Source organism: Fundulus heteroclitus, unplaced genomic scaffold (genome assembly GCF_011125445.2).
Source record: "Fundulus heteroclitus isolate FHET01 unplaced genomic scaffold, MU-UCD_Fhet_4.1 scaffold_49, whole genome shotgun sequence".
Taxonomy (NCBI): Eukaryota; Metazoa; Chordata; class Actinopteri; order Cyprinodontiformes; family Fundulidae; genus Fundulus; species Fundulus heteroclitus.
This window is the reverse complement of record NW_023396912.1, coordinates 859,252-874,988: the sequence shown is the minus strand read 5'-3', so window position 1 is coordinate 874,988 and position 15,737 is coordinate 859,252. Positions and strand designations below refer to the sequence as shown.

General features: G+C 42.4%; 2 protein-coding genes across 2 annotated transcripts in view; one reads left to right on the top strand and one right to left on the bottom strand.

Annotated features, from left to right (window-relative positions):
- Window positions 1-15,737, bottom strand: part of LOC110368142 — a 192,741-nt gene that overhangs the window by 94,950 nt on the left and 82,054 nt on the right. The gene's annotated exons all lie outside the window — the stretch shown is intronic.
- cysltr3 (cysteinyl leukotriene receptor 3) lies at window positions 2,993-14,336 on the top strand. The gene is made up of 5 exons (XM_012857740.3): window positions 2,993-3,322; window positions 8,137-8,278; window positions 11,582-11,749; window positions 11,889-12,053; window positions 12,207-14,336. The coding sequence occupies exons 1-5, from the start codon at window positions 3,316-3,318 to the stop codon at window positions 12,799-12,801; spliced, it is 1,077 nt and encodes a 358-aa protein (XP_012713194.2). The 5' UTR covers window positions 2,993-3,315; the 3' UTR covers window positions 12,802-14,336.

The following is a 15,737-nucleotide window of genomic DNA, read 5'->3' as shown; positions in this document are numbered from 1 at the left end:
TTCTTCTCAATCAGTGCCATATGTCAGCACAAGGTCTAAAGTATGAAGCCAAGAGTGCGTCGGTCTATGCACATTTTGAGTAAAGCCAGTTGAATCTAGGATAGTTTTAAAGGTTCCATTAAGGTTATCACATTCAGTGTCAACATGAATATTAAAATCCCCCACTATAATAACCTTGTCAGTGTTTAATACCAAATCAGATAAGAAGTTTGAGAACTGATCTAAAAACTGAGAGTAAGGATCTGGTGGACGATACAAAACAACAAAAAGAAGAGGTTTTATTGCTTTGCTGTTTGGATTACAGAAACTGAAGGTTAAATGTTCAAATGAATTGTAGTTATCAATTGCCCTGTGACTAATTAATAAATTGGTGTAGTGCATTGTAATCTATTTCATTAGGAATATTATTAATAATGATAATTGGATATTATAATTGATAATATGTTATTCTAATCAAAGGACTGCAACAATAACAAATGTTTCAAATGGTTGTGATTAAGGGCTATTAGCCTTTAATGATTAAAACTAGCTATTGGGTTTAGTACTTAACAATTATTAAACTTATTTACCATGAAAGATGGAGGTCTAGTTAGTTGTAAGACCGAATTAGACCTGCCAAGTCTAATTGCCCTTGGAATCATCAATCGTTAACCACAAGCAAAGGAAAATAATGTCTCTTATGTATTTGTTTGTTTAATTAAAAAGGGGTGATTTGTACAAGGCAGTTTGATCACTGATATCAAAACCACAGACCACCACAATAATTCCCTATTAAAGCAATTATTCTGTTTAGTACTAATACTACTTGAACACACTAACTATTGAATACACACATATAACTTAAAAGTTGAAAATAAAAGTAATAACAAAGAGCAAAATGATGAAACTTTGATTTAGGAGCCTTTAGCTTTACGTCATTTTCTATCTAAAATAAGCCTTATTTAATTAAATGATATATGTAAATGCAAATGATATAATAGCACTGAAATAGATCTAGAGTGATGTGAATGTGCCTTAGGACCATTGTACTGGTAGCTAGCTTCAGCTGCTAGCTACCAGTACAATGGTTAGCTCATGCCTGAGCTAACCCCCGCTGCAGTTTAGACACCACAAGCACGCGGTGTCACTAGCTAACTCGACAGAAAGGCCGCTGGCCAACACAGTGAATGCTTCAGGGGAAATCCGTGTGAAATCCAAAAGCAGATAGGCAGACTGAGAGAGAGGAAAGAGGTGATCAGGATCTAACAATAATGTTCAGAATAAAGCTGGTGCCAATGGCGCAGCCCCCACTGAATAACAAGGATAAAATCCACAATAATAACCAACCGTTGGCATGGTGGACTCACAGTACCCAAATGTAAGAAACAATTAGCAGTTTATCGCCTGAATTCAGTCGCAGCATGTAAAACATTCAAAGACAGTTAATCAACTCCTTCTGGAGTAAAAACATTGGCATTAATCGAATTTCTAAATAAATTCTGCCCAGGCAAAGATCGGTTTCTATATAAGAAATAAAAAGGGATTATTTCCTGGTACTGATCCCGACGGGAGATGTGTCGGCTCCAACAGGTATGGAGGATGGATCTCAGCAGTCTTTGTGAAGAAACTCCTTCACAAAGACTACTAAAGTCCAGGACCTCTCTTGTAAAAACAACAACAAGAGATAAAGTGGTTGCGGCCTTGTCCAGCATGGCATTGACCACCGTTTCCAACATGTGTCCAAAACATGAGGAATCTTCAGCAGAGATGAGATCCTGCTTTTGCAGGGCAATCTGCGGGAAGAAATAAGCCTCTGTTCGCACCTTGGTTTTACGTTTCTGATCGTTCCTGACTCACCGATGCCAGGGCTGGTCTTAAGCCCAGTTGCATGCAGGTAGCTGTAGTCAGATCGGCCATTTTATGTCATCACTGGTCAGATCAGGCAGGGGACCAGAGAAAGTTACAGAGTCCGACATTGTTTTAGCAAACTTACACATCGAAGCAACACCAACTTCAGTGGCCTCCGATCGGCGTAACCGGGTGTCATTACTGCCAGCGTGAATAACAATCTTACTGTATTTACACTTATCCTTAGCCAGCAGTTTCAGGTAAGATTCTATGTCGCCCGTTCTGGCCCCTGGCAGGCATTTAACTATGGTCCCCGGTGTCTCTAGTGCCACGTTTCTGACTATGGAGCTGCCAATAATCAGGGTCGGCTTCTCAGCGGGTGTGTCGCTGAGTGGGGAAAATCTGTTAGATTTTTGGGTTAGTGACTGGAATCTAAAACGATGCTTCCTACGTACCGTCACCCAACTTACCTGGCAGCTCGTGTGCTGCTGGAGGACCACTACGTGAAGTTAATCTATGTGGCTATGCGCTAGCTAAGGGGCGGCTATCAGCTGTTTTTTCCATAGCACGGAGCCGGGTCTCCAATTCTGACACCCTCGCCTCCAAAGCTGCAAAAATACTACATTTATTACATGTACCATTATCACTAAAGGAGGCAGAGGAATAACTAAACATCTGACACAGAGAGCAGGAGATAGGGGGAGACTTAGTCAGAGATGGAGAAGCTGATGGACAGATAGGGGAGGAAGCCATTGTGATGCTAAAGTTAGGCTAGGCTAAAGAGCTCTTAGCGCATTGAGAAAAAGCAAGCTATGTTAAACATGAGGAGTTCTAAAACAAGAAGTGCAGCAACAGAGAATGTTTTAAACATTTGTATATGTTAGAAACAGAGAGATGTGACAGCAAAGAGATACAAACAGAGAAACAAACCAGAACTACAGCTACATGCCAGTTTCTGTTAAACAGCGATATGTTTTCTAGCTCTTGGTCCCATTTAAGGAGATGAGTCTGAGAAAGGGTTCAGGTTTCAGTTACATAACTATATATTGGTTTGTATGAGTAGTGCTTAACTATTATTAACAGTTGAAAGAATGAATCATTTATTTCAGCTCTGCCTAAAACAGCCACTTCTCTCCCTCAGGCTCCTAGGAACTGTGCCGCTGCCAGACGTTGCTGTTATTTTGGCCCTCGGCGTCACACTTAACAGCCCCAGGATTATTTATGTTCACCTGCTTCCTCAGAGGAGCTGGGATCAGCAAGTACCTGACAGAAAACCTCAGTGGCTGAGTTCCCAGGAACGTCAGAGTTCAGGGGGACATGTGACTGCAAAGTGTGAGAGCTGGCTGCATGCCAGGCAGAGTGAACGCCTGCTTCCACGGAACGGCGCACTGGGACCCAGCCTTCCTCCTGACAGGCTGTAAGAGCAGCTGCAGCTGAGCGGACCACTGCACGGATGAAAGGGCTGCAGGGAGATAAAGCTGTGTGAAGATGTACGGTGAGTGGCACTTTAAACATTCCTCTGGACAACAGCAGAGATTTAGAGCAGAACCAGCTTAGATTTTAATATTTCAGCTTATTTTTTATATCTCTGTGAGTTTTACACTCAGCTCAGTGGAGTCACATCAACTGGAGATATTATTCTTCACCTCAGTTATAATATTACGCATTCAAAGCTAATATTTGACTTCATTTTAAGTTTAGAGATCAACAGTTTTTTCTGTGAGGGAGTGGAAGAATACAGCTGGAAAATCTGGGTTATCCAGCTCAACATTGATCTCATTATTATTGTTCGTTTTTATTCAACCTTTCAGGGGAAGAGAATAAAACAACAAACTTCACAGCAGCATTCCAAAGATCTGTTTAATAGACTCCCATGTCTAATTATTAATTACTGAATAAGTTAATAAATAGATAATTTACGGTCATGGAAATTACTGAAAATGAAATTAGAGGCATGCATCAAACACAAAACAACAACATGTACTAAAACGTTTGAAACGTTATCGACTAAAACAGGAAAGTTACTTCAGAGACGCAAAAAAATTCTAGATGTTATATTTAAACATTTTTGCGGAAATGTTCCTGATAAGCAATGATGTAAATAAACATGATGACAGCAACGACCCGGCTGCTGACCCCAGGATGAACCGTATCTTTCTGCTCTCCGTGCTGACAGGACAGTCTGAGCTGAGAACAGCCCACCCCACATTAGGGTCTGGGTCAGAGGTCACAGATCGTTTTAACGCCCGCCGTCTCCGCTGACGGATCTGAACCCAGTTAATGGTCAATGGTTTATTGTCTCTGTTTTCATGTTTAACATATAAACCGTCCCAGGATCTAAATTTATCGCTGAACCAAAACTGTTTTCCATTTTACGATCTAACAGATAGACCGTTGGGAGGCTCATTCAAATCTACAGGCCACAATAAACCGTCTCTCTCAGCCGCTAATAAAAGCTGTGTTGTTAAAGCGGGCCGGCCCGGTTGGTATGCTTACACAAACAACACCTTCATGCTCGTGAAGGCACGCTCCTGCTTCCTGGTTCTTCCTGGTTCTTCCTGGTTCTTCCTGGATCGGGTTTCAGAACCCTTTTATCAGGGAATCAGTGCAGGAACGTTTTTCCCTATTTCCTGGTCTGTGGCTGCGTGTTAGAACCTGAACAGAACTGTGGTCCACAGTATTTTTTTGTTTTTGTGGGTAAACAGTCACCGTGAGCTTCCCTGTTTACCTGGGTGGAGTCAGGGTTGCACGGCTCATGGCTGCAACGTTTAAGACGTTTGTTCACTCCCAGAGTGTCACCGTGACTCTGGGAGAATCTGAAAGGTGTTTTCATGTTTGGAGGTTTTGCTGCAGTCCTCAGGTGCACTCAGCCCAAACAGCATCAGATTACTGAGCTCCAACTCTGACAGATTCTCTTATCTGCACTAAAACGGTGCCAATAACATACTTTATACCGCTGCCAAGGATCACAGCATGAAAAGGGGATTGTTTTACTCTGAAACGCCACCTTTAAGAACTGTCATGTGTCAGCAGCTGGTTATACCACAGTCTGGATGAAAACTCAGTTCTGATTGGCTGCAGGGTGTCTGTTAAAAGTTTTGTTGGACACCTATAAAAAGGCAAGACTGTTGTCGCTGGTTACCTTGGTACCATGTCACAATCAGAGATATTAAATAGTTCTCTCAGGTGCTTCTTGTGAACAATGTAACATTTTAAAGGTGAAAAAACAATGCATTAATAATTGATTTAATATCTATTTTGTAACTGACCATGGTATGAGTGCAATAAAGCCCTTTAAGGACTTCACGGAAGAAACCGTCCTCCACTGCATCGTCCATCAATCTCTGACAATGGACACCTCGTCGGGCATTATCCCTTACATAGAAGTCTACAACAAACATGAATCTAAAAGAGAAAAGCAGAAAAAAATCTCAACCCTTTAGGCAATAGGTGCCAACCTGCTACACCTGAAGAACCCTGTGGGATCCAGGAAAATCCACTATGTATACCCACCCATCTCCAGCAGAAAGGCGGGGTACTGGACAGGTCCCCACTCCCTCACACAGGACAAAAAAAGGCCCACACCCACACCGGAGAGCAATTTAGAGGCCACCTAACCTAACAGTCATGTTTCTAGACTGTAGGAGGAAAGTGGAGAACCCAGAGAGAACCCAGCAGTGCTATCACCCACTGTGTTGTTCTCTGGAACCCTCAGAAACAGCTTTGTAATCCTTTTCTTTAGTTTAGGGCACGGTGTGCTGCTCACTCAGCCCACTTCACGTTGTCAGACTGGTTCTGTGAGTGTTGATTCTGGTTCTGGTAGTCATCGGGCCTCAGTGTAGCTGGTGGAACTGGACTCAGTTCCTGAGAACACGAGAGCAACGATTCACTGTCACCCTTTAACCAGAGGAGCCTTTACTTTTTCTCAAGGGTAGGCATTTTTTATTATGAAATAAAATCTCATGTATCTAAAAAGCCTTAAAAACATTTTTAAATGAACTTTATGTGGTGTTAAAATCAGTTTTATGATCTAATAGTATGAGCATTAAATCAGACAATAAAGGAGCATAAACTACTTTCCACAGTAATTCTGCCCCTGATGACATCCAGGAGGTTAACGGTTGGGTCACTGGGCTGAGATGTTCAGCTTGTAAATGGGAAACGGAGAATATAATCTAAATGTTTACATTTCTGCCTTGTCGTAGACATCAGAAAGCTGCAACATTGATCTATGTACAAATAAAATCTCTCCTGGGTGCAATTAGTGGCCGGGATAAACTGGATAAAGCAACAGCAACAGAAACACGTGGAATGCTAATATTTGTTCAGAATAAATAGTCAAGCTTACAGACACATGAATGGAGCATAAGTGAAAAGCTGGTGAGCACGGGAAGCAGATGATCTGGATGGAAGAGCAAACTCATTTTTAAATATTTAAGCAAACTAGGGGATAACTGCATGAGGAAATGTAGTCAAAGGACAAATAAAGAAGGATAAAGACGACTCAAGACTGTGACTGTAATACAGGAAGACCGACATGGTTAGAAATCCAGGACCAATACCTGTGGAGCAGTAGAAATAGGAAGTAAAGAGAAGACAATGGAAGAGGAAAGATAGATCTCCAAAATACAACAGGAACTGAGGAATTCAGAGGAAAACTAAAGGCTATAATAAAACTCAAACACGCCCTTAAGTACAAGAAAAGCCCAGCGAACCAAAAAAAACCAAAGCCAAAACTAACAGGAAGCGTGACGATCATAACCAAAACTGTTGTTGGTCTTCTAAAACAGCATCAACATTGTTCTGCACACCTGTAACAAACACCACAGCCTACTGAAAGCACGCCTCCAAGACATCATGAGGCACAGAGGGCGAATTTAGCATCTTTAGCATATGAAGCATGATTAGCTTGTTTAACCTGTTTAGCATCTGTAGCGTGTTTACCATGAATCATGGCTCAGGGCACCTCATGGACCTGATCAGCAGCTGGCGTCGTGCTGACAGCCATAAGCCTGGTGGGCATCATGAGGAATGGTGCTAAAGTCATACAACAGGAAGGACAGTTTCTGGGAATGAATCATACGTTCAGGCTGAGCTGTTATCGAGGATGAACCCAAACCGTGAGGTCGCCATCACTTTCCCTAAAGCTTCTGGGCCTACAGAGGTGTGAGTAGAGGTTATCACGGGGAACTACGTCCTGTCCAGACACAAGGCGTTTATTCCCACCAACGGCTGATACCAGAACTTCTCACATGGACTCACTGGTTCTGGTACCACAGAGTTGTTTTAAACAAACTGCTGGATCATCCACATGAACCATACAGTCACTTCCTCCTACTCACCAACACTGCAAAAACCGATCTAAAAATAAGTAAAATGTTCTTAAAGTTAGTGTATTTGTCCTTGATTTGAGCAGGTAAAAAAGATTATTTGTCAATGGAATGAGTATTTTGACCCCCAAAATAAGATAATTAGACATCCTGTACTTGAAATAAGGTGATGGAGATGAGTTGTTCCCATTTTAAGGGGAAAAATCTTATTCCATTGGAAAATTAATCTTATTTACCTGCTCAAATCATAGACAAATACACTAATTTTAAGAACATTTTACTTATTTTAAGTTCGGTTTTTGCAGTGAAGCTACACCAGAGCTGAGCCAGATTAGCTGGGCTGCTGGTTTGATTCCCGAGGTAAGAGTTAAAGCTGAAACACCAGAAACCCTGAGCCTGGTAACATTTAGTCTTTATTCGGTGTGTCATTAGGTGTGTATTAGACTAAAACTACTAAACCTTGACCTCTATACCACGTTTAGCAGTGCTGTCAACACCACCTTTAGGCACTAGTCTTTGGTACAGTGAGTTAGGTGTTGGGCTGCCACTCAAAAGGACGTAGGTTCGAAACCCGCTGGTGGCCCTGAAATTTTTGTAGGGCGACTGTGGCTTGATGGGTTAAGTAGTCGTCTGGCAATCAGAAGGTTGTGGGTTCGATTCCAGCTTCCCCTTGCCGCATGTCAATGTGCCCCTGGTCAGAGAAGGATGCAAGTACCCGGTTCGATCCCCAGTGCCTGCACTCTGGGTCCCTGAGCAAGACCCTTAACCCCAGATTACTCCATGGGCGCCGCACATGGCACCCCACTGCTCCCCAAGGGGATGGGTTAAAAGCAGAGAACACATTTCGTTGTAATGTATGTTTCAATGACAATAAAGATGATATTACTATTATTACTAGGATTCCAGTCTGAATGCGATATCATCCTCCCTCTGGAATGTTAAGATTCACTCTCTCTTCTGTCTGTCGGTGTTTTTGTAGGAAACAACAGCACCGAGTGTCCGCATGATGATGACCAATTCAAATACAACGCCTACGTCTTCACCTACGCGCTGGTGTTCCCCGTGGCGTTCCTCTGCAACATCGTAGCCCTGGTAGTCTTCTTCAAGCAGAAAAAGAGCAGGTTTGACCCTTAAGACACACAACTTTGACTTTCATAGGCTTCAGTGCATCCATCAAAGTTTTATTTCTCATCGAAACGTGGCTGTGCTCTGAAAAAGTTCTGTTCATTGTTGTTTAGAAATCTCTTTTCTAATTAGAAAAGATTTACACTGCTTAATGAAAGGTGCGCCATGAACATGTTGCAATCCATAGTGAGCACAATGAGGCTCCGTCCACCTCCCTCTGTCGTAGCAGGGATAATTTCCTCTTCTGTGAATACATCACTGCAGAGAAATGTTTCTGTAATTCAGCCACCAACTTTCATTTCCTCCAGACCATTTGGCAAAATTTCAAATTACCGCTGTAAGAACATAATCAGATGACTGGTTCACAGCCAAGTCAGCAAACCTTCAGTGAAGGCTACACGCTCAGAATAAAAGGAGTTTATAAATATTTCCAGTTCATGAGGAAGTAATGATGTCCTGCAGCCACACTGCAGATAGACCTTGTAATCTGGGTAGATATTGTAATCTAGATATATCCAGGGTAGCACAGCTGAACACCACCAAACTGGGGAAAACCTGGATGTTTATTCCCAAACAGGGACATCAGTTTGTAAAATCCCATCCACTGGGATTTTGTTGCATTTCCTGAGATAAAGGCTGATGACTGCTCCACAATTAACAGGTTTCCTGTTGGCTTTGACCTGTGAGACCGCAGCATCAGCAGAAAAATGCCGCTTTTACAATTAACAGTCTGGCAAATGTTTACATGTATCTAAACTAACATTTAACAGCTATAAATGTAACGAATGAAAGCAAAAGTGCTGAAATCTTTAGTTTTCCCACACACGATGTTAGCAAAGAGAGCGGCTCAACCCAGGCATAAGTTTTCTAAGGTTCCCCCAATGAGAGGTTCTTCCCACAGCCTGCAGATGAAAATACGCTTCAGACCTGATTGACGTTTGTAGGGTAACCAAAGCTTGGAGAATGTTGGCGGGCAATTTGTCCAGCGATTGTTCAGGCATTTACCTTTTCATTTTTCACACCTTGTTTTAATGATCACCTTCACAGAGAAGGTGAAGGAATGTCACCAAATCAGTGAAGGAGTGGCACCCTGGTCCTGTCTGTGTCTGAGTCACAGTAGCGTCACTGATGGGTTTTGTTTGAGCTAAACTGGCTAAATCTGAGGGAGGGATCCCTCCCAGTAAGTCCGATATGATGGTTCCTCTGGTAGCTCTGACAAGTCAGCATGTTGGTAAAAAGTACAAAATAAACACTGTTAAAATGTGTTCTTGGAGTGTGCTCATTGGTTAGCGCGCACAACCCATGTATGGAGGCCTTAGTCCTCGACGCATGCATTGGTTCTCTGTCTAATTCGATTAAATTTTATTTATATAGCACCAATTTACAACACGTCATCTCAAGGCTCTTTACAGAGTCAAATTCCTTCAAATCCTCCATGTTGGTCAGAAAGTTTCCTCTCTAAGGAAACCCAGCAGGTTGCATCAAGTCTCTCCAAGCAGCATTCACTCCTCCTGAAAGAGCGTAGAGCCACAGTGGACAGTCGTCTGCATCGTTTCACCTGCTGCCCAGTGGGATAAACCTTCCCTGTATAAGAAATGAACAGGTCAATGGATGAGACAATGGCCAGGGGTGAAAACTTTACTAATTAATAAATATTGTGATTTACTTTCACTGGTGTACTGGATGACGGTGATCAGGTGGAACACGGGAATCCAGGGCGTGAGGGTGGGGACGGATAATTATAGAAACCTGTTTTGTTTTGTGGTATTTCAACTGTTCATCTGTCTGCACCGTCAGTGCCCATGAATGCCACGCAGCAACTTTCAGTTTTCTTCAGAAAAGCTCCACCCAGACACGGCTAAATGTGAAACCCTCGAGCTTTTCTAATGAACTCTGCGTGTCTCAGTGGAGCATCTTCCAACCGCCACCCGGAGCATCAATAAACAGGACAGATTTGATCGAACTCTTGGATGATGAATACCTTATTTGCTTATCTGTCATTTGTTTAGAGGCCCTGCATAAAAACAGGAAATGAAGCCTTCGACTGTACACCAGAAAGGTGATAAAAACCTTATTGTGCCTGGATGCATGCAGCTGTTCCAACAGTGAAAATGTTGTTATAGTCAAATGAAATGCTGGACGGGAAATGAAAGCCATCTGAATTTAATCCATCGCAAATATGTTAAACAACTTCTAGGACCCAGATAAGGAGCTGACGCGTGGCTTTGACATGTATAGAACTCAAACCAACTACAAGGAAGACTTAGGGTTGGTTTTAATTTACAAATAATATACAAAACTATTTGCTGTACTCTACTGAGGCTCATAGTTGTCCCTCATTTCCTTATTTTTGTTACAAAGCAGTCGGACTTTCTTTCTGAACTGTTGTTTTTTTCTAGGTTCAGTACTGTAAATTCACTTTTGTTAAAATATTTCATTTGGTATTCCCGGATTATCTAAGATTTAACCAAGATTATTGAAATTGGTGAATTAAGCGCAATTCGATTTAAGCATGTCATTCTGAGGAAGAATTTTGGAAAAAAAGGGGGGGGGGGGTGGCTGGGCTTAAGAGGACCTTAACGGCCCCGTTAGTCACTCTAATCACCCGATCAGTGTAATTGTTCTCTCTATAGTTAGTATTTCCACCCTTGTTCTTAACTGATGACGCCTTTTGAATGAGAGGTAAAACATCTCAAGAAAAAAACAGAAGAACTCCAGCTGTCTTCTTTTTAAAGGTTCAATATCTTGCTTTTTTTAAGACTTCCAAAGTCAACTATAGGTGTATATATGATGAAACATTGCCTTTGGCACTATAGAATGTTCATCTGTTGGGAAAGTTATTTTCTGGTGGTATTTTTCAAAACCAGAAGAAAGACACTTGCCTTCACTGTGACATCACCTCTAACCATATGGGGGCGTCCTAGAGCAGCTGCAGGACCAGCAGGCACACTGAAACAACAGCCAGTACCAGCCTCGCTCAAACTGCTTTAAGGTCTCCAACTGACCTCTGTTTGGACTGTGGGAAGAAACCGTAGAATCTGGAGAAATCCTACGGAGATCCATGGGCACAATGAGCAAATTCCACACAGAAACTGTTTTTGCCCTAAGTGTGCTGCCTGGTGTAATATTGTCCAACAGGAAGACAAATTTGGGCACAAATAGAGATTTTGTGCTACTAAAGGGAAAAGAATGGTTGAGAATTTACCCACAGTGTTTTACCACAGCCTGATTTCCTGCAAGTCTCTGCATTTTGATGGCCTGCTGTTCTTCTCTGACTTCGTCTCCTCTTCCATCTACAGAGGCAAGCCCAGCTATGTGATCATGGTCAACCTGGCCTTATCAGACGGCAGCTTCTCCCTCACTCTCCCTCTGCGCCTGGCTTATTACATGAACAAGGGGAAGTGGACCTTTCCTGACTGGGTCTGCAGACTCTGTGTCTTTGGCTTCTATGTCAATCTCTACTCCAGGTAGGACAGGAGACGTGCTCACACTCTGGTTTCTCCTTCAGTTTTTGGAAACGTTTTAGTTTTGTCACCTTGAGGGTTGGGGATAATTATAAGACAAAGAGAATGCATTTAACTAACAGAAATTCCCTATTCTTCTCAGCATCCTGCTCCTCACGCTCTTAAGCCTGATCCGCTGGTATTCCATCAACTATCCCCTGCGCCATCGCAAAATTACCTCTAAATTAGTCTTGGTAATCTGTCTGGCAATCTGGGTGTTTGTGGGAGGGTCCTCTGTGCCTTTCCTCGGCAATGGCGTGGTTAACAGGTAAGAATCAACGCACCAGTGACACCATGAAAAGATAAGAACAGCATCATAAAGAGGTCTTGGTGTTACGACACTAGACACCAAGTAGACAGTAGGTTAAGGATCATTGGACCCTGAGATACGGTACCTTAATGTCTGTCTGCTTCCTTCTAGAGACGGGGTGCCTCGCTGCTTTGAGCCTTCATCAAAACAGTCCTGGTCCCACATTCTCAAAATGAACTACGTGGGTTTGGTGTTTGGATTTGTGCTGCCGTTCTGCACCATCATCTTCTGCTGCAGCAAGATCATTCATTGTCTGCGGTTCCCAAACATGGTTAAAAGGAATAAAGCTCATGCTAAAAGGATCAAGCGCTCGGTGTCCTTGGTCACCATGGTTATAGCCACCTTCCTGCTCTGCTTCCTGCCCTATCATTTGATCCGAACTCTGCACCTACACGCCGTGAATGGCCGCTGGAACTGTGGAGTCACCAACCAGCTCCAGAGAGCCGTGGCGGTGACCCTGTGCTTGGCGGCAGCGAACTGCGTGGTCAACCCGCTGCTGTACTACTATTCCACCAAGAAGTTCAAAGAAGACATGAATCACACTGGGTTCCGTTTCAGCAGAAGATTTTCTACACTCAATACCTCTCTAAGGTCCTACGGGCAGGGCTCTGAGAAACGGAAATTAGCCCCACAAAAGTCAAAAACACAAAAACAACCTACATACAAGCCCGAAGCGGCTGAAAAAACTTTGGCTGGGTCTTCTTGACTGAAAATCTTCTCAATATCCATCCAAAATTTCAAAGCTTTATTTTTTTATTATTTTTGAACATAGAAGGAAAAACTGTTGAAGATACAGGCCATCTCTGCTAATGAGGGTCTTTTAATGGGATCAGTGATGGGAACGTACACTCAGAAGATATTCCTGTGGTTTTCTTCTGTCATGTTTTTGGCTATTGTCCAGTTTAATGAAAGCTATTTTAAGTAGCCATTAAAACTGGGTTCTGATCGTCCAGGGTCGGAGTTCTAGTTGAAATCAGATTCTATTTCAAAGGTGGAAGGAAATAGTTCTGTTTTCTTCTGATGTAGACCCATAATGTGTTTTCCTTCCTGGTTTACCTTGCTATGGCTGTCAGTGGTGGATCACTGCATCTTTGTCTCTGTAACCTTTGGCTTCCATGTGACTCTATGCTCATCTCTGATTGGTTACTTAAAGATGCTCCTTGGGATGCAGCTCTCAGTGCTGGTGGCTAATCAGTGCTTTTTGTCTCATCCGTCACCACCTTGGCAGCTCAGATGCAGCCGTTAATGTCTCTCAAACCTACGGATAGCAATGGGGGAGTCAGACAACAATCCCGACAAGACAGGACAGAACGGCACAGTGTACATTTATTCTCTCATTTATTTAACTAATAGTTTTAACCAAGATTTTGCTGGACGGGAAAGTGGATAAAGGAACTTGGACTTAAATATCCAGCAGTGGCCTGGTGACTGCAGGTAAAGTAGGGTTAGTGAAGTTTATTGTTGTGTTAATACATCTGACCTTCAGTGAGCCCCAGCCCAATAAGTTAACCCCAGGCCAATGTTCAATTACAAACATGTTTGTAAAGGATGGGAGAATCTTCTCCAGTTCATTCCAAAAAAGTTAAAGAACAAAACAATTATATATATATAGTACTGTTGGGTAGTACTATAAAGCCTTGAGCTCCACACTAATCCTGACATTTTGAATGAGAAAGCTTTCTGGATAGGAAGTGAAACGTCTTCAAACTTCAAAAAAAGTCCAGTTGTTTTGGTTTTTTACTTTTTTGGAATGACCATGAGCTGGATGACTGAGAATCTTCACTAGCATATTCTCCAGTTCATCTTCCATTCTGGAGCTCACCAGCGCCCTCTTCAGGCTTGTAGCTGAAGAACACACCCCAGACTGAGCAGGAAATCCCATGCGACTCGTTTCCAGGGTTTGTCTGCATATGGCCTCTAAGATGGACCTAGTCGCTTGCAGGGAAATGTCCCCCCTGCTCTGGTTTCCTCCTAGTAAATGTTTTAGTATTCTTTTAACATTTCTTTTCCAAACATAAAGCCCTCAGAGTGAAGCACTGACACACTTTTGGGTCAGATCTGAACAGGAGATTTATGCTCTGTTATCATGTGTATTTAACTGTTATCGTTATATTTAGAACTTTTCCGACGAATAGCTGTCGTGTAAACAGGAAACTTAAATATGAAGGTCCTTCTCTCTGATCTTGGTTCTTGCTGCTCAAAGTTTATGTATATTTTTGTATAAATCTCCACTTCAGCAAACACTGTCATTGTGTCTGTTTATAACCAGCTGCTTAATGTCTCCTTGTAAAGAAGGAATGCAATCATTATTATGTGACTCAGAAGACTTCATGCAGGCAATCAAATGAGGAATTTATTCGTTATTTTCATTGCTCCTAATTGACTCCGGTCAAAAGTGACGATGGGACATAAAAATAGCTAACTGTTGATCTGGTCTAAATGTTGATTGGCTCCTGGTTCATGCGCTGCTGATATTTGCGTTCTCTTCAAGAACAGATCATCTATCCTTTCATCTCGCTGTCACACATTCAACCAACATAAACATTTCTGTTTTCAGCTCGGTTATTAAAATATAGATATGCAATAAATGTCAGAATATTGAGGATTTGTCCCTATTTAGACGTTTGCCTCATTTCCCTCAGAATTTATTAGATCTCAAGGACTCGGGTCAGATGTTCTGGGTTTCCTTCTCCAATCTTCTCCCAAACGTTTGCTGGTCCATTCCTCCTAAAAGTGCTGGTAGAACTGGGTTCCCACACATTTTCAGCTCCAGTCATACATGTTCCATGGGAGAGAGACCTTTTGGATGGTCACTCTAAACCTGTGGACTTATTGTCCTCCAGCCACTAATCTGGAACTACGTCGAGGGACGAGCTCCATCTGGAGGACCCATTCCTCTCCAAGCTGCAACTTCCTGACTCACGTTTTGAGAAGTAGCCTTAAAATGTCTCCATGATGTCCTTTCCCCATGATAAAGGTTTCTAGTTAATGAACCGGCCCACCCTGCAGCTAAACACCCACCATCATACTGGTGTTGTCCATTTTTGAAGCTTCCCTCTTTTTTTCTCCAGATTTAGCAATGCTCATTGCGTTCTAGATGCTTCCGTTTTGGTCTCATCAGACCATGGGATGGACATGTTGGCTTGTTTATGTTGCAGTACGTTGTGGGAAATAAATGATAACCGATTCCCCAGTTACTTATTGAATGAAAGGAACCCCTTGCTAGGCCGCTGCCTGTCTTCTTGTCTGCCCCATGATTTGGTCTTGGGGTGATTTTGCTTTAATTATTCCATTAACACAGTAATGACTTCTTCGCCTTTGAGCGGCCTTTCAGCCCATGTAGGTTCAGAAATCATTCATCTCCGGGACAAACAACCTGGCTCCTTTGTGAATGGTACGACAGCTCAACACACAATATTTTAATAAAACAAAGCTGTCTAATTTCTGTGGAGGTAAATCACTGTAGATATGAAACATTGAAAAGGTGCTACAGATTTTCCCAGACTAAGAAATAGTGGGAAATAAATCATGCAATGTCTAGATTTGTGTGAGCATGTTCAGGATCAGAACCAGGATATGGCTCACTTTAGCTGCATTTAGCCAAGTTTAATACAATAGTTAAGACTGGTCTGCTTTTCAGTG